General features: G+C 40.4%; 1 protein-coding gene across 1 annotated transcript; it reads left to right on the forward strand.

Annotated features, from left to right (window-relative positions):
* The first annotated feature begins 19,975 nt into the window (after positions 1 to 19,975).
* Positions 19,976 to 22,189, forward strand: LOC128570352 (C-C motif chemokine 7-like). Its single transcript, XM_053569383.1, has 3 exons — positions 19,976 to 20,151; positions 21,176 to 21,293; positions 21,706 to 22,189. The coding sequence occupies exons 1-3, from the start codon at positions 20,076 to 20,078 to the stop codon at positions 21,809 to 21,811; spliced, it is 300 nt and encodes a 99-aa protein (XP_053425358.1). The 5' UTR covers positions 19,976 to 20,075; the 3' UTR covers positions 21,812 to 22,189.
* Positions 22,190 to 23,330: the final 1,141 nt, after the last annotated feature.

The raw sequence follows: 23,330 nt of genomic DNA on the forward strand, positions 1-23,330 counted from the left end.
GAAGGAGGTGAAGGACCTCTATAAAGAAAACTATGAAATCCTCAGAAAGGAAATAGCAGAGGATATTAACAAATGGAAGAACATACCATGCTCATGGATTGGAAGAATCAACATTGTTAAAATGTCTATACTTCCCAAAGCAATCTACCTATTCAATGCCATTCCTATCAAAGTACCTACATCGTACTTTCAAGATTTGGAAAAAATGATTCTGCATTTTGTATGGAACCGGAAAAAACCCCATATAGCTAAGGCAGTTCTTAGTAATAAAAATAAAGCTGGGGGCATCAGCATACCAGATTTTAGTCTGTACTACAAAGCCATAGTGCTCAAGACAGCATGGTACTGGCACAAAAACAGAGACATAGATACTTGGAATCGAATTGAAAACCAAGAAATGAAACTAACATCTTACAACCACCTAATCTCTGATAATCCAAACAAGAACATACCTTGGGGGAAAGACTCCCTATTCAATAAATGGTGTTGGGAGAACTGGATGTCTACATGTAAAAGACTGAAACTGGACCCACACCTTTCCCCACTCACAAAAATTGATTCAAGATGGATAAAGGACTTAAATTTAAGGCATGAAACAATAAAAATCCTCAAAGTAAAGCATAGGAAAAACACTGGAAGATATTGGCCTGGGGAAAGACTTCATGAAGAAGACTGCCATGGCAATTGCAACAACAACAAAAATAAACAAATGGGACTTCATTAAACTGAAAAGCTTCTGTACAGCTAAGGAGACAATAACCAAAGCAAAGAGACAACCTACACAATGGGAAAGGATATTTGCATATTTTCAATCAGACAAAAGCTTGATAACTAGGATCTATAGAGAGCTCAAATTAATCCACATGAAAAAAGCCAACAATCCCATAGATCAATGGGCAAGAGACATGAATAGAACTTTCTCTAAAGATGACAGACGAATGGCTAATAAACACATGCAAAAATGTTCATCATCTCTATATATTAGAGAAATGCAAATCAAAACAACCCTGAGATATCATCTAACCCCAGTGAGAATGGCCCACATCACAAAATCTCAAAACTGCAGATGCTGGCGTGGATGTGGAGAGAAGGGAACACTTTTACACTGCTGGTGGGACTGCAAACTAGTACAACCTTTCTGGAAGGAAGTATGGAGAAACCTCAAAGCACTCAACCTAGACCTCCCATTTGATCCTGCAATCCCATTACTGGGCATCTACCCAGAAGGAAAGAAATCCTTTTATCATAAGGACACTTGTACTAGACTGTTTATTGCAGCTCAATTTACAATCGCCAAAATGTGGAAACAGCCTAAATGCCCACCAACCCAGGAATGGATTAACAAGCTGTGGTATATGTATACCATGGAATACTATTCAGCCATTAAAAAAATGGAGACTTTACAGCTTTTGTATTAACCTGGATGGACGTGGAAGACATTATTCTTAGTAAAGCATCACAAGAATGGAGAAGCATGAATCCTATGTACTCAATTTTGATATGAGGACATTAATGACAATTATGGTTATGGGGGGGGGAACAGAGGGAAGGAGGGAGGGGGTGGGGCCTTGGTGTGTGTCACACTTTAGGGGGGCAAGACATGATTGCAAGAGGGACTTTACCTAACAATTGCAATCAGTGTAACCTGGCTTATTGTACCCTCAATGAATCCCCAACAATAAAAAAAAAAAAGTTAAAAAAAAATAATAATACAGGCCAAAGATGTGCTACAAACAAATTTGGGGACTTATCTCTTCAGAAACTTCTATTTCTACCCTCTGGAGCCGGAAATGGAGAGAGGGGATTCTGTTTCTACATTCCTGAGTTGTCCAGGGTCCTCAAAGCAGGCTAAGGAATTCCTTTAAAGCTCCAAGTGCCTGGATACATCAGTTAACAGACAATGTATTGATGGCTGTTTATAAAACTCACTGACCCTCATTCTGGGTCAAAGGGCCCACCCTGCCCCTCCTCCACCCCTCCAGTCCTCAGCCTTGATCACCCATCAGTGATGAAATCTCAAATTACAGTGAACGCCAGCAGGAAAAAAGACGGTGGAGTACAGACAAAGGAGACCTGATCACACAGCTTGCTGAGTGGTGGTCCCTCCAATGCCAGGCAGACTTGAGGCAGTGGGGTCTCCTCTGAGAGGAGGACAGGCAGAAAGAGGGGGGAATTCATGTGCTCAAGCCCCAGAAGAATCTGTCCACCTTCCCCTTTCAGGCCACATCTATTCATTTTCAGGAAATCTTAAATCCGTATTTTTTTTCCAACCAAGCCTGAGATTTCTTGCCCCTTACATGATGAAACTAGACACAAGGCATTGGCAGCATCGAGAAATTCTTTCAGGAGAGGCTGCCAATCTCAATGCATTCATTTCCCATCACTGCCAAGTCTGTTCCAGGAAATCTAAACTTTCTATCATGTTCAAAATTCTCCCAGACCCTGCCCACTTTCCAATTCCAAAGCCATTTCCACATTTTTAGGTGTTTGTTACAGCAGGACCTCACCTCTGGGTACCAAAGTCTGTATTAGTTTCTTATTGCTACTGTAACAAATTACCATAAACCTAATGGCTTAAAATAACACAAACATGTGGTCTTAGAGTCCTAAAGGTCAGAAACCCATAAAGGGTCAGTAGGGGTACATTCCTTCTGGTGACACTAGGGAGAATCCTTTTTTTAACCTTTTCCAAATTCTACAGGCTACCTGCATTTCTTGACTCCCAGTCTCTTCCCGTATCTTCTGATTTTCCCTTCTCTCTCTCTCTCTCCTCCCCATCCCCACTTCTGTAGTCATATCTTGTCTCTAATTCTGATTTTCCAGCCTTTATCTTAAAAAGTGACTACCTTCTGATTATATTGAGCCCACCTGGACAACCCAAAATAATATCTTGTTCTCAAGATTCTTAAGTTAATCACACCTATAAAATTGCTTTTGCCATGGCAGGTAACATATCCAACAGGTCGGAGAGATTAGATAAGGGTTAAGAGCATCTTCAGGAGGATTCATCGTACAGACAGGAGTCAAGTGAAGATGGACAATGGGCAGCCAGGCCTGCAATGAGGCCTTTGAAATCTGGATCTGGTTTGGTGACTAGGTTGTCAGATAACTTTGTGAAAGTCACCTTTCATCCACGGGTTCATAGGTTATAATCTTTATGCACTAAATGCTTCCTAAGTTGCCTGTACATTAAAGTCACTTGAGTTCTTTCTAAAACATCAGTACACCTCCAAAGACGCTAATTTAGATCGCTGGAACAGGGGAAGGCTCCCCTTCTCATTGGTGGATTTCACCAGTTACCTGGTGCACCAACGAGTTTGAGACTCTGTGTTCCTCAGCTGCCTCATATTCAGGTTATTGGAGTTGACAGCCAGTCTTCTGATCTCTGACTCGGGTTTTAATAGTGTCCTTTATTCTGACCTAGACTTGACCAATTTACAATCAGGAGTCAAAGGGAATACAAAGTCCAGAAATTTAGGACCTTATGGAATTTGAGATACCAGTTGTTTCACCATCCCAAGCAGTGAGATAGAGTTTTTCAAAAGGCCTCAAACAACAACATATCCACAAAACCCTTTAGTTGGTTAAGGTGACTTAAGGAGGAGAGTGGGTTACGAATGCAGCATTCCCATTCTAGCCTGGGAGCCTCTGCCTAAAAGAGAGTCATGGGTCGGGTGTGGAGAAGCAGAGGAGTCAGCAAGGTACTACACACGGAGAGGGTACTACACATGCCTTTACTGGTAGATCAGAAATGTGCCAACAATTATTTGAGGAAATGTGTTGCTGAGAAAATCTGAAGCCAAGACAGACAAAGGCTTTGATTGTTTGAACTGTAAAACAACTTACGAATCTTCTGTGAGCTATAGACAAGAGATAATGACCACCAAGGGAGGGCATGCCTGCCAAATTCCACTTCCATTATGGCCAAGGAGAAGAAATAGACAAAAAAGAACCTCAAAGAAGGTGGATCGAGGGCCCTGGACAAGCCAGGTCCTCCTGTGAGAGGGATTAGAGCCTCCAGAAGAGGCCCTTCCTATATCTCCCCAGCAGTGTATCGAAACTGCTGTAAATCAGTCACTGCCAGGTGTCTCCCCGTCCTCTTGGGCAATGAGAGTGTTTATTGCAATTGTCCTGTTCTTGTTGCCTTGTACATGGGAGTATAAATCAAACAGATAAGTTGGGTTTTTTTTAATGTACCATCAATCTTTTATTTGGAGACTATAAAATTCACTCTGATGAGGCTTCATTATCTTTTTTTTAATTTTTAATATCTTTAAATTGTGGTAAAAAACATAGAATACAATTTATCATATTTATTATCTTTAATTGTATACTTCAGTAGGGTTAATGTTAATGGACATACTTCGCACTGTTGTGAAACAGATTTTCAGAACGTTTTCATCTTGCAAAACTAAAACTCTATACACATTAAACGATGGGTAAAAACCATGTCCTCTTGTCCAGCTCCTGGCAACCATCATTCTACTTTCTTTTTTATCCATTTGTCTATGTTAGCTACCTCATCTAAGTGAGATCATACGATAGATGTCTTTTTGTGACTGGCTTATTTTATTTAGCATAACATCCTCAAGGTTCATCTGTGCTGTGGTATGCACCAAGAGTCTCTTCCTTTTTAAGACTTAATAATATTGTCTATTGTGTGTATATACGACATTTTGTTTATTCATTCATTCAACAGTGGACAACTGGTTTGCTTCCAACTCTGGGCTATCGCACATAATATCACACAAATATCTCTTCTACATGCTTTCAATTCTTTTAGATATATACCCAGAACTGGGATTTCTAGATCATATAGTAATCTTATTTTTAATTTTTTGAAGAACTGTGATACTGGTTTCCATGGTGGCTGCACCATTTTACATTCCTACCAACAGCACACAAGTGTTCCAGTTTCTACACAATCCTTGTCAACATCCTTATTTATTAGCCACGCTGATGGGGTTGAGATGATGCTTCACTATGGTTTTGCTTTGGATGTTACAAATGATTAGCAATGCTGAGTATGTTTTCATGTGCTCATTGGTCATTTTTACCTCATCTTTGGAAAAAAATCTGTTGAGGTCTTTTGTCCATTTTTAATCTGGTTATTTGTTCTTTTGTTGTTGCCGAAGTTCTTTATATCTTCTGAATGTTAACCCCTCATATGATTTGCAAATATTTTCCCTCATTTTATAGGTTGACTTTTCACACTATTGATGGTGTCCATCACGCATAAAAGTTTTCAAGTTTGAGATAGTCCTGTTCATCTAATTTTGCTTTTGTTGCCTGTGCTTTTGGTAGCATAGCCAAGAAGTCATTGCCAAATCCAACGTCATGAAGATTTTCCTCTATGTTTTCTTCTAGGAGGTTTATAGTGTTAAGGTCTTTGATCCTTTTTGAGTTAAATTTTGTATATGATACAAGATAAGGGTTAACTTCATTCTTCTGCACATGGATATCCAGTTTTCCCAACATCATTTACTGACGACACTGTCATTTCCCCCATTGAGTGGTCATAACACCCTTATCAAAGATCTTATGGGTATCTACATGAGAGTTTACTTCTGAGCTCTCTATTTTATTTCATTGGTCTCTGTCTTTACTACAATAACACCCTATTTTGATTGCTGTACCTTTGTAATATATTTTGAAATCAGGATGTGTGAGACATTCAAGTTTGTTTTTCTTTTTCACAATTGTTTGGCTATTGGGGAGTTCCTTGACACTCTACATGAATTTTAGAATGGATTTTTCTATTGTTTCAAAAAAAAATGCCATTTGGAATTCTGATAGAGTTTGAATTGAATATGTAGATCACTTGGAGTAATATTTAATAGGTAAAAACTGAAGAAAGGAGCAGATCAGAACACTCAAGGCCAAAATGTAACAAAGGTTGCATTGTTTATTATGACACTTGGCTGCAAGTGAGTGAAGATCTAAAGAATGCTAGCTGGGGTTTAAGGATGGAGACTGGTCTTATATACCTGGCTGAGGGCAAGTTGGTATCTATTAAGGACCACCAAACTTGTTCTCATCAGGATATCAAAGATGTTACCTCATATGGGGTTTTCCTGGCAGTTTCTTCTTACCAGAGAGTCAGCATGTTTCTCTCAGGGGGGTCTGTAATTGAGCCGATCTGTAATCAGCCAGTGAAAGGATGTGCAGAGCCTGCAGTATATCGTTCTCTTATCTGAGCTATGTCCGCCTGTAACAGTCTCACAAAATGGCTTTCCAAGATGGAGTTACTTTGGCCAACCTAACAATATTGACATCTTAACAATATTAAGTCTTCCATTTCATAAGCATGGGCTGTCTTTCCATTTATTTATGTCTTCTTTAACTTTTTTTAGCAATGTTCTATGGCTTTTGTTGTTCGAGTCTATCACCTCTTCGGTTGAATTAATCTGTAGCATTTTATTCTTTCTGATACTGCAAATTTGATTGTTTCTTTTTCTTTTCTTTTTTTTTTATTGTTGGGGATTCATTGAGGGTGCAATAAGCCAGTTACACTGATTGCAATTGTTAGATAAAGTCCCTCTTGCAATCATGTCTTGCCCCCATAAACTGTGACACACACTAAGGCCCCACCCCCCTCCCTCCATCCCTCTTTCTGCTTCCCCCCCCATAACCTTAACTGTCATTAATTGTCCTTATATCAAGATTGAGTACATAGGATTCATGCTTCTCCATTCTTGTGATGCTTTACTAAGAATAATGTCTTCCACGTCCATCCAGGTTAATATGAAGGATGTAAAGTCTCCATTTTTTTTAATGGCTGAATAGTATTCCATGGTATACATATACCACAGCTTGTTAATCCATTCCTGGGTTGGTGGGCATTTAGGCTGTTTCCACATTTTGGCGATTGTAAATTGAGCTGCAATAAACAGTCTAGTACAAGTGTCCTTATGATAAAAGGATTTCTTTCCTTCTGGGTAGATGCCCAGTAATGGGATTGCAGGATCAAATGGGAGGTCTAGGTTGAGTGCTTTGAGGTTTCTCCATACTTCCTTCCAGAAAGGTTGTACTAGTTTGCAGTCCCACCAGCAGTGTAAAAGTGTTCCCTTCTCTCCACATCCACGCCAGCATCTGCAGTTTTGAGATTTTGTGATGTGGGCCATTCTCACTGGGGTTAGATGATATCTCAGGGTTGTTTTGATTTGCATTTCTCTAATATATAGAGATGATGAACATTTTTGCATGTGTTTATTAGCCATTCGTCTGTCATCTTTAGAGAAAGTTCTATTCATGTCTCTTGCCCATTGATCTATGGGATTGTTGGCTTTTTTCATGTGGATTAATTTGAGCTCTCTATAGATCCTAGTTATCAAGCTTTTGTCTGATTGAAAATATGCAAATATCCTTTCCCATTGTGTAGGTTGTCTCTTTGCTTTGGTTATTGTCTCCTTAGCTGTACAGAAGCTTTTCAGTTTAATGAAGTCCCATTTGTTTATTTTTGTTGTTGTTGCAATTGCCATGGCAGTCTTCTTCATGAAGTCTTTCCCCAGGCCAATATCTTCCAGTGTTTTTCCTATGCTTTACTTTGAGGATTTTTATTGTTTCATGCCTTAAATTTAAGTCCTTTATCCATCTTGAATCAATTTTTGTGAGTGGGGAAAGGTGTGGGTCCAGTTTCAGTCTTTTACATGTAGGCATCCAGTTCTCCCAACACCATTTATTGAATAGGGAGTCTTTCCCCCAAGGTAAGTTCTTGTTTGGTTTATCGAAGATTAGGTGGTTGTAAGATGTTAATTTCATTTCTTGGTTTTCAATTCGATTCCAAGTGTCTATGTCTCTGTTTTTGTGCCAGTACCATGCTGTCTTGAGCACTATGGCTTTGTAGTACAGACTAAAATCTGGTATGCTGATGCCACCAGCTTTATTTTTATTACAGAGAACTGCCTTAGCTATACGGGGTTTTTTCCAATTCCATACAAAACGCAGAATCATTTTTTCCAAATCTTGAAAGTACGATGTTGGTATTTTGATAGGAATGGCATTGAATAGGTAGATTGCTTTGGGAAGTATAGACATTTTAACAATGTTGATTCTTCCCATCCATGAGCATGGTATGTTCTTCCATTTGTTAATATCCTCTGCTACTTCCTTTCTGAGGATTTCATAGTTTTCTTTATAGAGGTCCTTCACCTCCTTCGTTAGGTATACTCCTAGGTATTTCATTTTCTTTGAAACTATGGTGAAGGGAGTTGTGTCCTTAATTAGCTTCTCATCTTGAGTGTTATTGGTGTACACAAAGGCTACTGACATGTGGACATTGATTTTATATCCTGAAACATTACTGTATTTTTTGATGACTTCTAGGAGTCTTGTGGTTGAGTCTTTGGGGTTCTCTAAGTATAAGATCATGTCATCAGCAAGGAGGGAGAGTTTGACCTCCTCTGCTCCCATTTGGATTCCCTTTATTTCCTTGTCTTGCCTAATTGTATTGGCTAGAACTTCCAGCACTATGTTGAATAATAAAGGTGACAGAGGACAACCTTGTCTGGTTCCAGTTCTAAGAGGAAAAGCTTTCAGTTTTACTCCATTCAGTAAAATATTGGCTGTGGGTTTGTCATAGATAGCTTCAATCAGTTTTAGAAATGTGCCACCTATGCCTATACTCTTCAGTGTTCTAATTAGAAAAGGATGCTGGATTTTATCAAATGCTTTTTCTGCATCTATTGAGAGGATCATGTGATCTTTATTTTTGCCTGTGTTAATATGGTGGATAACGTTTATGGACTTGCGTATGTTAAACCAGCCTTGCATCCATGGGATGAAGCCTACTTGATCATGATGAATGACTTTTTTGATGATAAGCTGTAATCTATTGGCTAGGATTTTGTTGAGAATTTTTGCATCTATGTTCATGAGTGAGATTGGTCTGAAATTCTCCTTTTTGTTTGGGTCTTTTCCTGGTTTTGGTATCAGGGTGATGTTTGCTTCATAGAATGTGTTGGGGAAGATTCCTTCTTCCTCATTTTTTTGGAATAATTTCTGCAGTACAGGAATAAGCTCTTCCTTGAAGGTTTGATAGAATTCTGGAGTGAAGCCATCTGGACCAGGGCATTTTTTGGTTGGAAGATTTTTTATTGTTTCTTTGATCTCAGTGCTTGAAATTGGTCTGTTCAGGAGGTCTATTTCTTCCTGGCTGAGTCTAGGGAGAGGGTGTGATTCCAAATATTGATCCATTTCCTTCACATTGTCAAATTTCTGGGCATAGAGTTTCTGGTAGTATTCAGAGATGATCTCTTGTATCTCTGTGGGATCAGTTGTTATTTCCCCTTTATCGTTTCTGATTGAGGTTACTAGAGATTTTACTTTTCTATTCCTCATTAGTCTGGCCAATGGTTTATCTATTTTATTTATTTTTTCAAAAAAAGCAACTCCTCGTTTCATTAATTTTCTGAATGATTCTTTTGTTTTCAATTTCATTGATCTCTGATTTGATTTTGGATATTTCTTTTCTTCTACTGAGTTTAGGCTTAGATTGTTCTTCTTTTTCCAAGTCCATAAGATCTCTTGTGAGATTGTTGATGTGCTCTCTTTCTGTTTTTCGAATGTAGGCATCTAAAGCGATGAATTTTCCTCTCAAAACTGCTTTTGCAGTATCCCACAGGTTTTGGTAGCTTGTGTCTTCATTGTTGTTATGCTCAAGGAAGTTAATGATTTCCTGTTTTATTTCTTCCTGCACCCATCTGTTATTCAACAGAAGATTGTTTCATTTCCATGCCTTTGGGTGAGGTCGAGCATTTTTGTTAGAGTTGAGTTCCACCTTTAGTGCCTTATGGTCTGAGAAGATGCAAGGTAAAATTTCAATTCTTTTGATTCTGTTGATATTTGTTTTGTGTCCCAGGATATGATCAATTTTGGAGAATGTTCCATGGGGTGATGAGAAGAATGTATATTCTTTATCTTTGGGATGGAGTGTTCTATATGCATCTATCAAGCACAGTTGTTCTAGGGTCTCATTTAAATCTCTTATATGTTTGTTTAATTTCTGTTTAGAGGATCTGTCCAGCTCTGTAAGAGGAGTGTTAAAGTCCCCTGTTATGATGGTATTATCAGATATCATATTGGTCAGACTGAGTAAGGTCTGCTTCAAGAATCTGGGAGCATTTAAATTGGGTGCATAAATATTTAGAATTGAAATGTCTTCTTGTTTTAGTTTTCCCTTGACCAATATAAAGTGACCATCTTTGTCCTTTTTGACTTTAGTTGCTTTAAATCCACATGTATCTGAAAATAAGATTGCAACTCCTCTTTTCTTCTGAATTCCATTTGCCTGAGAAATTGTCTTCCAACCCTTGACTCGGAGCTTGAATTTGTCTTTTGAAGCCAGGTGTGTTTCTTGCAGACAGCAAATGGATGGCTTGTGTTTTTTAATCCAGTCAGCCAATCTATGTCTCTTCAGTGGGGAATTCAAGCCATTAACATTTATTGAGATAATTGATAAGTGTGGTAGTATTCTATTTGTCTTATTTGGTGAGAGTCCATTGCTTAGTTTTATCTTTTGCAACAGTGTGGAGGTTAGGTTCTGTCCTTTGATTTCTGAGTTCTTACTTTGCTGCTGATCCATTGTGGTGGTCAGTGTGCAGAACAGGTTGAAGTATTTCCTGTAGAGCTGGTCTTGTTGTGGCGAATTTCCTCAATGTTTGTATATCCGTAAATGATTTGATTTCTCCGTCAATTTTGAAGCTTAGCTTAGAGGGGTACAGAATTCTGGGCTGAAAATTGTTCTGTTTAAGTAGATTAAAGGTAGATGACCATTGTCTTCTTGCTTGGAAAGTTTCATTAGAGAAGTCTGCGGTCACTCTGATGGGTTTGCCCCTGTAGGTCAACTGGCGCTTACTCCTGGCAGCTTGCAGAATCTTTTCTTTTGTCTTGACTTTGGACAGATTCATCACAATGTGTCTTGGAGAAGCTCGGTTAGAGTTGAGGCGACCTGGGGTCCAATATCCTTTTGAAAGCAGTGTGTCAGAATCTTTGGTGATGTTTGGGAAATTTTCTTTTATAATATTCTCTAGTATGGCTTCCATTCCTCTGGGGCATTCTTCTTCCCCTTCTGGAATTCCTATAACTCGTATGTTGGAACGCTTCATAAAGTCCCATAATTCTGACAGGGAACGTTCTGCTTTCTCTCTCTCCTTTTCTGCCTCTTTTACTGTCTGAGTTATCTCAAGAACTTTGTCTTCTACCTTGAAATTCTTTCTTCTGCATGGTCTAACCTGTTGCTGATACTTTCCATTGCATCTTTAAGTTCCCTAATTGACTGTTTCAGTTCCTTCAGGTCTGCTATATCCTTTTTATATTCTTCATATAGTTCATCTCTTACTTGATTCTGTTTTTGGATTTCCTTTTGGTTATTTTCCACTTTATTAGCAATATCCTTCATTGTTTCCATCATTTCTTTCATTGTTTTCAACATGTGTATTCTAAATTCCCTTTCTGTCATTCCTAACATTTCTTTACAGGTAGAATCATCTGCAGTAGCTACCTCATGGTCCCTTGGCAGGGTTGTTCTAGACTGGTTCTTCATGTTGCCTGGAGTTTTCTGCTGCTTCTTCCTCATGAGTGATTTCTTCTATCTGTTTCCTTGCCCTAATTTTCCTTTCACTTCCTCTTGCTCTTTAAGTTCTTGTGCCTGTGGACTGAGGGTTACAGGACCAGAAGGGTGAGAAGGTTGAAGAGCAAAAAAGGGATGAAAGAAAGGAGGACCGAGTGATAAGAAAAAAAGAAAGATAGAGAAAGGCGAGGAGGTGGGGATAAGGAATATTGACAAAAAGAAGAGAGGCACAGAAAGAGGGAGACAGGGCAATATAGGTGTACAGTAGGGTACTTTGACACAACCTGAAAAAATCCCACCTTCTGGGGGAGCCCAGTGTGTGGTTCCCTTGAGGTCAGCAGCTCTTTGCTAACTTGATCAGACACAGTACCCCACCTCCACCAAGTAGAGAGGAAAGACAAAAATGGTATAGATCAAACCAAAACAAGCAAACAGAAAACTTTACGGGGATAAAATTGGGTGAAAAAGCAAATGATAGCGGTAGAAACACTAGCAAAAATGAATTTCTAGTTATTAAAAAAGGCAGCAATGGGAAATTATAATTAAACTAGAAAAATTGAGAAAGAAAAAGGGATCTGTATGGAAAAGGTTGAAATGAAAAAACAAAAGAACATCAACAACGTCAAAATAAACAAAAAAAAGAAAAAAATACACAACCAAAAACAAAGCAGTTTGTATATGTTATTGAATATTGTCTGGGCAACACGTGGTCTTCTGGGGTATGAGATGTTAATCACAGTTCTGATACGACTGGAGGCTGCTGATTTCTCAAACCCCAGCAGGTGGACACCCTAAATCTCTCTTCAGCCCACTAAATAGGCACTTTGAACTTGTAAACTTGCTGAGCAGAAGCTTTCCCCGCTTTTTCGCTGGAATCACTGCTGAAGTGGCTATCCACTTACCCAGTGTGCCAAAACCAGTCTCACTCTGCCCCTGAGGGTTAGGGCTGCAAGGCGGCTCAGACCCCGCCCTTAGGCTACTTGGTTGCTGGGTTACCAGCTCCCACCCGTTTCTAGCTCTGCGACCCTGAGGGCAGAGCTTGCTGGGGCAGATCACTGACAATGGTTTCGTGTGACCCACCACCAAACGCTATTAGCTCCCTCTGGCTCAGCGGCTCAGACTGGGGCCCTAGACAACGGCCAAAGTTCTCCGCACTCCCGCTCAGGCCCTCCCCAATGCAGTTCAACTCAGTGCCAAGTCCAAGGACACCAAAACAGTTCACAGGTAAGGCCTTTCTGGTTTGCAGTCTCGCTGCTACTGAACTTACAGTTGTGGGCGGGTTTAGACGGATTGAACACAGGCGACCACTTGCCAGTTTTCCACTGTTTTAGTCCTCCTCTTGGGGTCCAGAAGTCTCTCGCTGACTCCCTGTATCCTCATAGGAGTGATGATAGGCAGATCCCACCAGCCAGAGATGCCTGGAGTCCTATCTCCCCAGACTCACGGTGCCCAGATGCAAGGAAGCTGTTACTCAGCCGCCATCTTCTCAGCACTTGATTGTTTATTAATTTCCTTTTCAGATTGTTCATCTATAATGCACAGAAGTGTGACTGATCCTTATGTGCTGATTTTGTATCCTGCTGTTTTGCTGAACTTCTTTATTAGTTGCAACAGTTATTTTCTGTATGTGTAATCTTTAGAGTTTTCTGCATATAAAGCCATATCACCTATAATTAGAGATAATTTTACTTCTCCAATTTGGATGCTTTTACATGTGTTTATTTTTTCATGTTTGATTGCTTCAGCCTGGACTTCTAGTACTATTGATAAGTTTAACAGAAGTGGCAAAAGCAGGCATCCTTGCCTTAGAGAAAATGTTTTCAGTCTTTCTCTATTGTGGATGTTAGCTGTGGGCTTTTCATATATGGCCTTTATTATGTTGAGGTAGTTTCCCTCTATTTCTAAACTATTTTCCTAGTTTGTAAAATTGCTGAATGTTCTTATCGTGAAAAGATGTTGAATTTTGTCAAATATTTTTTTGTATCAGTTGAGATTATAATGATTTTTTTCATCCAATGTAATATGGTATATTACATTGATTATTGTATATTGAATTATCCTTCCATTCCAGAAATAAATCCTACCTAATCGTGACATATAGTATGTTTAATGTGCTGTTGAATTCGGTTTGCTAGTATTTTGTTGATGATTCTTGCCTTAATATTCATCAAGGATATTTGCCTGTAGTTTTCTTGCAGTGTCTTTGTCTGGCTTTGATCCTGAGTATCACTGGCCTCATGGAATAACATTGGAAGTATTTTCTCCTCTTCAATATCTTGGAAGAGTTTGAGGGGTATTGGTGTTAAATCTTCTGTAAATGTTTAGTAGCATTCTCCAGTGAAGCCATTGGGTCCTGCGTGCTTCTTTGCTAGGGTTTTTTCATTACTAATGCAATCTCTTTACTAGTTATAAGTCTGTTCACACTTTTTATTTCTTCATGACTGAGTGAAGGAACTTATCCATTTATTCTAGATTACACAATGTGTTGGCATACAATTAGTCGCAGTATTCTCTAATAATCCTTTTTCTTTCTGTTGCTCGGTTATAATGTCCTCTCCTCCATGTCTGATTTTAGTTATTTGAATCATCTCTTTTTTCTTCTCAGTTAATATAACTAAGGGTTGGTCATTTTTATGGATCATTTTAAGAAACCAACTCTTAGTGTTGTTGGTTTATTTCTTCTTTTAAATTCTTTGTTTTATTGATTGCTGCTGTAATCTTTATTCTTTTCTTCCTTCTGCTAGTTTTGGGTTTGCTTTGTTCTTTGTCTGGGTTCCTCAAGGTGTAAAGCTAGACCGTTGATCCGAGATCTGTTCTTTCCTAACATAAGCATTTACAGCTGTATACTTCCCACTTGGCATGGCTGTCTCTGTATCCCATAAGTTTTGTTATTTTGCATCTTAAACTTTTTTTATTTTGAACAACTTGTAAACTTATAGAAAAGTTGCTAAAATAGTACCGAGGGTTTTGTATGTTCCTCACTTAGCTTTCCCTAATGCTAGTTAGCATTGTACTTCTTCATGTGGGGTAAACCTTGCTGTTTCTCTCTTCCATGTGCCTTCTTCAATAAGGGATCCCGGTTGAAGGGACAACCTGACTGGGTCGTGCCATCCTCATAGTTAAGGGGGAAGTGAGAGCCATGGTGGAACCAAGAGATGGCCATTAACTTCCACTCAGAGATGGCATATGTAACTTCTACATACATCCACTTGGTGAAAGCTAGATTATTGGTGGCACACAGAGAATGTCCTCAAAGGGGTAAGTGAATAAAATCCCACTGAGACCCAGAATATTTCTCTTCTCCAGTTCTTGCAGGACTTCCAGGATTTGCCTCTCCCGTTTCTGGGCTACTCATCTCCTTCCCTGTGCTCACTGCGGTATTTCCTAAAGGTCAATCCCTGCCTCCTCAATCTCAGTCTGAGTCCCTTCCCAGTATGTTTGTTCACTACTCATCATTATTTCCTAGTGTTAAATAACAGCGGCTAACACTGAGTGCTGTGGTCTGGGTGTTTTCATTGCATATTTCATGTGTTCATTCATTCTTCACAACAACCAAGAAAAGATGGTACATGTATCATCTCTGCTTTTATAGATGTGGAGACTGAATCACAGATAGAAAAAGTAGCTTGCTGGTGGTCATGCAGGCAAACCAGGCAGTGGCAAGGGCAGTCATTCTCTTGAACATCATTCGACTGTCTTTCTGGGGATGCACAGCAGAAGCCTTTCTCTGCCTCCTATTTTCAAGAATTTCTGGTCCTTGTCCAGATAACACAGAAAACTATGGCTCAAAGGAAACTTCATGCCAACAAATTCATAACCAGCGCCTGTCATGGTAGAATGAGACCAATCTCTAAATCTGTGCTCTTGGCAAGCATTGCCTGTCAGCCATACACCATGAACTCCAACCCAAAGGCAGGTCCCACAGTTCTAAGACATCTCTCTGGGATGCCCTCACTGGTCACAAAGGAGTTGAGACTTAAGTAGAATCTTATCTTGAGTCCCTTCAAATTCAATACAGATCCTGTTAAATGCAATGTGGTATCCTGGATTGGATCTTAGAACAGAGAAAGAACATTTTGAAAAAAGAAAAGGTACAATCTAAATAAAGTATGATGTTTAATAGCAATGCATCAATGCAAGTTTCCTAATTTTTTACACATGGACTATGGCTATGTAACATATTTACAATAGGGGGAACTAGGATCATCCAGTCTGAGGAACAACAAAAACAACAAAAAAATAAATTAAAAATGAGCAAAGTCCAGGGATCTGTTTGAGTGACACCATTCTGTGCACCAACCATGATGAGGTGTCAAGAGGGCAGGAGGGAGAGAAAGGAGAAGAAAGAATCTTTGAAGAAACGGTGAGTGAAACTCCCTAAGTTTGGTGAAAGGCATCAATTTACATTACATTCACAGCCAAGAAGCGCAACAGACTCTAAGTAGATTAACTCAAAGGGCTCCACATGGGTATATATCATAATCAAGCCATCAAAAACCAAAAACAGAGAGGATTTTTAAAGCCACAAAAGAAAAGTTATTCATCACGTACAGGAATCCTCCATAAGGTCAACAGCTTATTTCTCATCAGAGAGGCCAGCAGGGAGTGGCACAATATGTTCTTTTGTTTTTTAGTATTTTATTTTGAAATAATTTTACTTACAAAAGAGATGTAAAGATAGTACATAGAATTCCAATATGCCCTTCACCCAGTTTTCCTTGCTGTGAACATGTTCCATAATCATGGTACAAATATAAAAATAGAGAATACTGGCTACCCTCTAGCACCTGCTTACCACTGCTTAACATTCTGTTTCTGTAGCTTTGACTATTTTGCATACCTCGTATACATGTCATAATACTATATTTGTTGTCCTATGACTGACTGCTTTCACTTAGAATAATGTCCTCAGGATTCATCCATGTTGTCAATAATAAAAGCAGCCCTTCTTTTTTAAGGCTGAATACTATTCCATTGTATATATGTACCACATTTTCTTTATCCATTCATGTTATTGACATTTGACTATTGTGAAGAATGTTGCTATGAATGTAAGAGTTTAGTGGAATGCCATACTCAAAAGTACTGAAAAAAATCAATCAAGAATTCTATACAAGGCAAAACTACCTTTTTCAAAAATGAATTTAAAAAAAAAAAAAGAGGCTCAGCACCCGTAGGACAGTGGTTCGGTGCCAGCCACATACACAGAGGCAGGAGGGTTTGAACCCGGCCCAGGCCAGCTAGACAACAGTGACAGCTGCAACAAAAAATAGCCTGTGGCAAGCACCTGTACTCCCAGCTACTTGGGAGGTTGAGGGAAGAGAATCACATACACCCAAGAGTTTCGGGTTACTGTGAGCTATAATGCCATGGTACTCTACCAAGGAGGACATGGTGAGACTCTGTCTCAAAAAAAAAAGATACTTCAAGCCCTTCAAAAAATACTAAAAAGAGTCCTTTAGGCTGAAACAAAAGGTCACCAGACAATAATTCAAAGAAACAAAGAACATTGGTAAAGGTAATTACGTAGGTAATATGAAAAGCAATATAAACGTTTTTTTCTTTATTTACTTGTAGGTAGTTTTTCTTTCTTGCCTGTGATTTAAAATACACATGCATAAAGCAATACTTATAAATCTATGTTGAGGGGGAAACACAATAAGTGAAAGTATAATTTGTGACAATATTAAAATGAGAAAGGGGATGGAGCTATACAGTACCTACATTTTTGTGTACTAGTGAAACTGAAATAGTATTAATGTGAAGTGGGTTGTTTTAAATTATGATGTTAACTGCAATTCCCAGGGTGACTGCTAAGAAAATAACTCAAAATATTAAAGAAAAAAAAAGAAAGAAATAAAATGGTACACTAGAAAATATCTAAGTATCATGAAATAAAGCATTAATGGAAGAATTGAGGAACAAAAATGATAAATACATAGAAAACAAAAAAATCAGAATGGTAAGCCTACCTTATTATTAATTACACTAAATATAAAGGATTAAACCTTCCAACGAAAAGCAAAGATTTGGTGAATGGATTTTTAAAATAAATCAACTTTATGCTATCTATAAGACACACATTTTAAATTCAAAAACTCAAATAATTTGAAAATAAAAGGATGGTGGGCAGCGCCTGTGGCTCAGTGAGTAGGGCATCGGCCCCATATGCCGAGGATGGCGGGTTCAAACCCAGCCCCGGCCAAACGGCAACAACAAAAAAAAATAGCCAGGCGTTGTGGCGGGCGCCTGTAGTCCCAGCTGCTCGGGAGGCTGAGGCAAGAGAATCGCGTAAGCCCAAGAGTTAGAGGTTGCTGTGAGCCGTGTGACGCCACGGCACTCTACCCGAGGGCAGTACAGTGAGACTCTGTCTCTACAAAAAAAGAAAGAAAAGAAAAGGATGGTACAAGATTCCCCATGGAAACAGTAGTCAAAAGAGACCTAGTGCTTGTACTAACACATGTATTAGACAAATAAATTTTAAGACGAAAATTGTTACTAGAGACAAAGAAAAATACTCTATAGTGATAAAGGGTTAAAATATTTTTTTTAATCCGGAAGAAAATTAACCACTTACATCTCTGGGTGTTAATAATAATTAATAATAATAAATTATTTTGTCCCTTTCTTAAGTGTTTCTAATTTTGCCATCAGCTGATTGTAGATACTATCTTTACATCGTTAAAAAGTTTTCATACAACCCTCCAACACTTCAACAGCCTCTTTGATTTCTCCCATTCCCAGCTCCTGTGGGTGATAAGCAAGGGCTTTTTCATCTTGAACATACACAGGCGTTTTCTCTGGGGTCTCAGGAAGGGACTTCACTCTGGAGACTTAAGAAGGAAAAGGATTGAATCAGCTGGAGCCCATGAGTACATACTTGACTGACCAGCCACATCTAGGAAAGATAACTTCTGGGCAGGACCCTTGTGTTCTACTCCAAATGTGTGGATTACCAGCAGGTTATCCACAACGGTTGTCTTTGGGATTAAAAAAAAAAACTCAAGGGGAAGAGTTCTGCTTCTTAGAAGAACCAAGTAGATGGAACATACACATGGGGTTAGAAAGTTCACTGTTGTAACATGTTGCATCAGAGTGGGCTGGGAAGACTCCACAGATAAGGAGGTAGGAAGTAGGCTGTGAAGGTGCCAAGAAAATTTCACCCCAAAATATGAGCCCCTGGCGTCTCATCAACCCCCTTGTCATTCATATCATCATCAATTAGTTGGTGATCTTGTACTGTGAGTGTGTGATATGGAAAATCAGACTAGTGGCCTCTAAAATGTATTCTTTGTATCTTTGAGAGGGAGACAGGAAGTCTCTCCTCTCTGCTTCAAACTGAGGTTATTCTGATTTTGTCAATTAATTGGGCTTCCATATATTCTTTTCCTTGAAAAAAATATTTTCATAGCTAATCAGGTATTTTTTTTTAAACCACAGCATTCTAAAATCTTTACATGCCATGCAGGTTTGAGAGTCCATGAAACAGATAGTGGTTTTAAAACATGTCTGCAAATCTTTTACGCTCCTACCATTAAGAGATACAGCCCTTAGCCTTGCACCTGGGATCCTTAAGCCATCATGTAAAATATTTAGCCATGTGGAGGGTTAAATATTTGTGGTGGAGAAGGGAGAGAGAGAAAGAGGAAGGGGCCCAGGGACCTCCATCTAGCCCAACTGTCCACTGTTTCTGTACTCACAACCCAAACCCCACACATTGCATGAAGCCCTCCTGATGACTCCAGTCTTAACCACCATCCAGCTGCGATGGTATGAAGGACCCTGAGCAAGCACTACCCGGCTGAGACCAGTTGTCCTTCACACTCAAGAGCAAAATAAATGATTGTTATTATCTTAAGTCACCTTTTCAGAAGGTTGTTATGCAGCAATATATTACCAGAATAGACACTACAACTTTAAGTTCTGTTATTTTAAAAACACAGTTTTCTAGTTTGTTGTTAAGATAGTGAATAATCATTTGAGTCCATTGTAGGGTCCAGCCAAAGTTTCAGCGTCTCTTTGTGGACTCTAGGGTCCTAGGGGTTCTGCCAGAAAGGTAGAAAGGGGGAATCCCTCCCAGCTCCTTGACCTTGGCTTACCTGCTTCCTTCCTTTTTCTACAGAATAAGTTTCGTTTCAAAGAAACTGAGCTCTCAATAATAGCCATAGGTCACATGTTGTGTCTGCCTGGGCTTATCCCCCTATTCTCCGAAAAGGAAAGCAGCCTTACTCAAACTTTCCTCTCACACTTTCCATCACCCTCCCCCCGGAGGAAGACACTGGCTCAGGAATTGCAACACACCGTGATTCATTCAGAATAGCAAAGGCATCTAGCCCCGCCCCTCTGGCTATAAAAGGCAGCACCAGAGCCGCCGGAGGAGCAGAGAGGCTGAGACCAACCTGAAAATCTCCAGTGCGCTTGTTCCCTCTCTCGCTCTCTCTTGCTCTCTTGCACTGATTTCAGCTCAGCCAGCAGCTCGCAACCCGCTTGCCCCGCGCCCTCCAGCATGAAGGTCTCTGCAGCCCTCCTGTGCCTGCTGCTGGCACTAGCCGCCCTCAGCCCCCAGGGCCTTGCTCAGCCAGGTGAGGCCCCTCCTCTCTCCCCTTGGAGCACCAGGACCCCCTCTGTGTGATCTTGGCAGAAGGGGCACCCACAGTCTCACTTCCACAGCTGCTTTTCCAAGATAAGGCAACTTAGAGAAGGGCAAGGACTGAGTACCGTCTCACAGCTGTGCTCCTGGGCTGAGCCTGAGCTAGAAGTCCAGCTGTGGACCCCTGTCCAGCTCCTCCCAGGACTCCAGCCCTGGGAACAGCCTCAATGCAGTTACTGCCCCACCTGCTTCCAGCAGAGTTTGGGGACCAGAGTGATCGAAGAGATGGGGCTCCTGGGGGGTGAGAATTTAGGCTGTTTCCAGACATAGGTTTGGAGGCAGAAGGGGTGGACCCCAGAACCTGGTTTGTGCTTTATTCAGTCCAGCTTCCAGAGATAGAGGCTCTGCAGAGGCAGTGTGTATGGGGAAACTCACAACCAGACAGAGATTGATTGCTCAGAGCTTAAAAGGGGACCCATAGTAGGGTTCCCCTTGCTCCAAGGAGCTGTTTTATTTTATTAGCCCTTTCTAGCAACACCTAACTTTTTTTTTTTTTTTTGAGACAGAGTCTCACTTTGTTGGCCCCAGAGAGTGCCGTAGCATCACAGCTCACAGCAACCTCAAACTCTTGGACTCAAGCAATTCTCTTGCCTCAGCCTCCCAAGTAGCTGGGACAACAGGTGCCTGCCACAACACCCGGCTATTTTTAGAGACGAGGTCTCACTCTGGCTCAGGCTGATCTCGAACTCGTGAGCTCAGGGAATCCAGAGTGACATTTTCTCGGCCTCCCAGAGTAGCATTTTCTCATTTCTCTTCCACCTGTTACTTGGTGATTCATTCCTACTTCACAGTCTATGAAAGCGACGAGGAGTTTAAGGAACACCTCAAAAGGCAGAGACATTGAACATGGGGAGGGCAGCTTTTTCTCTGACCTCTTCTTACCGTTTCCTACTTTCCAAATAGAAAGACTCAGAACACACCCTCAAAAGCCTTTCCTTGTCATTGTTTCATTCCAGATGGGGTTAATACCGCAACGACCTGCTGCTACAAGTTTGCCAATAAGAAGATCCCAATCCAGAGGCTGAGAAGCTACAGAAGAATCACCAATAGCCTGTGCCCCATGGAAGCTGTCATGTGAGTGGGCCAGGACCTCCCAACCTTGACCCTCAGTCCCCAATTCTTCCCTGAGGGCAGTGAACAGGGCTGGTACCAGAATGAGCTAGAATCCAGCACTCAGGTGCTAAGATCACCTTAAACTCAATCCTGGAAGTTTTCCAGTGGCAAAACTGAATTCAAGAAAACAAAGTGCCTTCCAATACTAGCTCCCTTTCCAGCCATTGGTTCTGGTCTCAGTTTCTTTATCCAGCATCCAAGGAGGCTTCACTTGAGCCAGCAAATGCAGCCATCTCCCTGAGGCTCCATCCTCTGTCTTGTCATCTTCCTCCTCCGGGCTAATGGGCCAGGCAGGCTTCCCAAAGAACTTGAGCAAGTTATACGCCCCCCGCCCCCAAGATGTTCCATCTAACTGTCCTCCCTTCCCCCACAGCTTCAAGACCAAACTGGGCAAGGAGCTCTGTGCTGATCCCCAGCAGAAGTGGGTCCAGGATTCCATAGCACAGCTAGACCAGAAAACTCCACCTCCAAAGCTTTGAACACTTATGCGTGAACTGAAACCAAGCCAAGACTTGAGACATAATTTATGTCTATTTTTTCTGAGTGTTGTTCTGATATTAGTTTATTATTCTAAGGATTATGACTGTTGTGTAGTAATGTGCATTATAGTTTTTCTTAACTGGTATTTTAAGTTAATATTTAATCTGTCATGGATTTTGGTGGGTTTTAAATGTAAAGCCTTGGACACATCAAGTCACCTCAGGCCTGTAAACACTGTGGGGTGCTACTTACCTCTCTACCTCATTTAATATGAAGGTATTGATTCCTTGTAAGAATCAATGTAAAGATTTTTTTTTAATGTTAGCAAGTGATGGCCCTATGAAGCCATAATATTATTATAGAATTAGATATTTTTATGTGTATGAATTTTGAACTTTTATATAAAATTGATTTTTCTATAACCCCTGACTCTGATGTTTTGTTGAAAGGATAAAATAAAGCTGGGGTGGAGGTTTACAGGGTGACAGGGAAGAGGGCTTGGATGCAAAGAGTGGGCTCTCACTGTGGAGGAATGAGCATAATGGACCATCAGAGCCTGAACTTGCCTCTGTGTCACTGATGGACGGACAGCCCAGGGCCAGGCTGAGCCAGCAGCAAGCTCCAGGTCTGCCAACAGCTTCAGCCACTTGTTCAGATACCTTTCTTCCTTTCCAAATCTTTTTCTCACCATCTCACACCCTATCCAAAACTCTCTCCTCTTGTCTATTACACTAGTCTTGTGACCGGATGGTTTTCCCCTTTCAATCCTTCCTCTAATCCAGAATAATACAAACATCATCTACATTGAGAAATTGAGTAGGAGACCAACAGATGACCTTGAAGTTTCCCATCCACATCTGGAAACCATGTGTCTTAGAAAATTTCCATCTCTATGGGCTGAGGGGATGTGGGGAAGATGAGGGTCCTGAACCCAATATAGGGTGTTGACAAATTCTTCATACCTTCCAGCTGAGCTTCCTGGAGGCAGATTCCCACCAAAGCCCCCAGGTTAAAATGTCAAGGTGTCAAGCAATTTATTGGTGGTCATTCATTGCCATGTTGATGCTAGGCCAGGTCCGACAGCATTCTCTACCTCTTCTCTAGCCCACCAGTCCTTACCCCACGCACCTGTGTCAGCCCTAAGGAGATTCAAAAAATGTGAGTACATGTGAACTTATTCAAGTACAAAGCTTGAGGGTAGACACTTGGGAAACACATACTATACTCCAAACAAATGGAGTCTATTTATTTGGAGTCTGTGTTTCCAAAGTAGCAAAGTTAAGATCTCAATCCTATGGGCAAAGACAGAGAAGTTCCAGCAGGATTATGAATACAGCATTTTCCATGCATAGTAGATTTGCCTGCTTACAGATTGCTACATTCCAAGGAAGATTACTTTGCTACTTCACAAGAAGAAGTAGTGATCTGAGGGGGTCTTATCTCTAATACTACTTGGTCTTCTTAATTATTTATTTGGGGGGGGCAGAAGTTGCAGCTACATGCAGGCAACTCAGGTTG

Source organism: Nycticebus coucang, chromosome 18, assembly GCF_027406575.1.
Source record: "Nycticebus coucang isolate mNycCou1 chromosome 18, mNycCou1.pri, whole genome shotgun sequence".
Classification (NCBI taxonomy): Eukaryota; Metazoa; Chordata; class Mammalia; order Primates; family Lorisidae; genus Nycticebus; species Nycticebus coucang.

What these genes read in the sequence shown, in the direction of transcription:
- LOC128570352 (XM_053569383.1), top strand. Translation starts at nt 20,076, where the DNA reads ATGAAGGTCTCTGCAGCCCTCCTGTGCCTGCTGCTGGCACTAGCCGCC. An exon ending in CCAGGGCCTTGCTCAGCCAG is followed by an intron (nt 20,152 to 21,175) that starts GTGAGGCCCCTC and finishes GTTTCATTCCAG; the next exon opens with ATGGGGTTAATACCGCAACG. An exon ending in TGCCCCATGGAAGCTGTCAT is followed by an intron (nt 21,294 to 21,705) that starts GTGAGTGGGCCA and finishes CTTCCCCCACAG; the next exon opens with CTTCAAGACCAAACTGGGCA.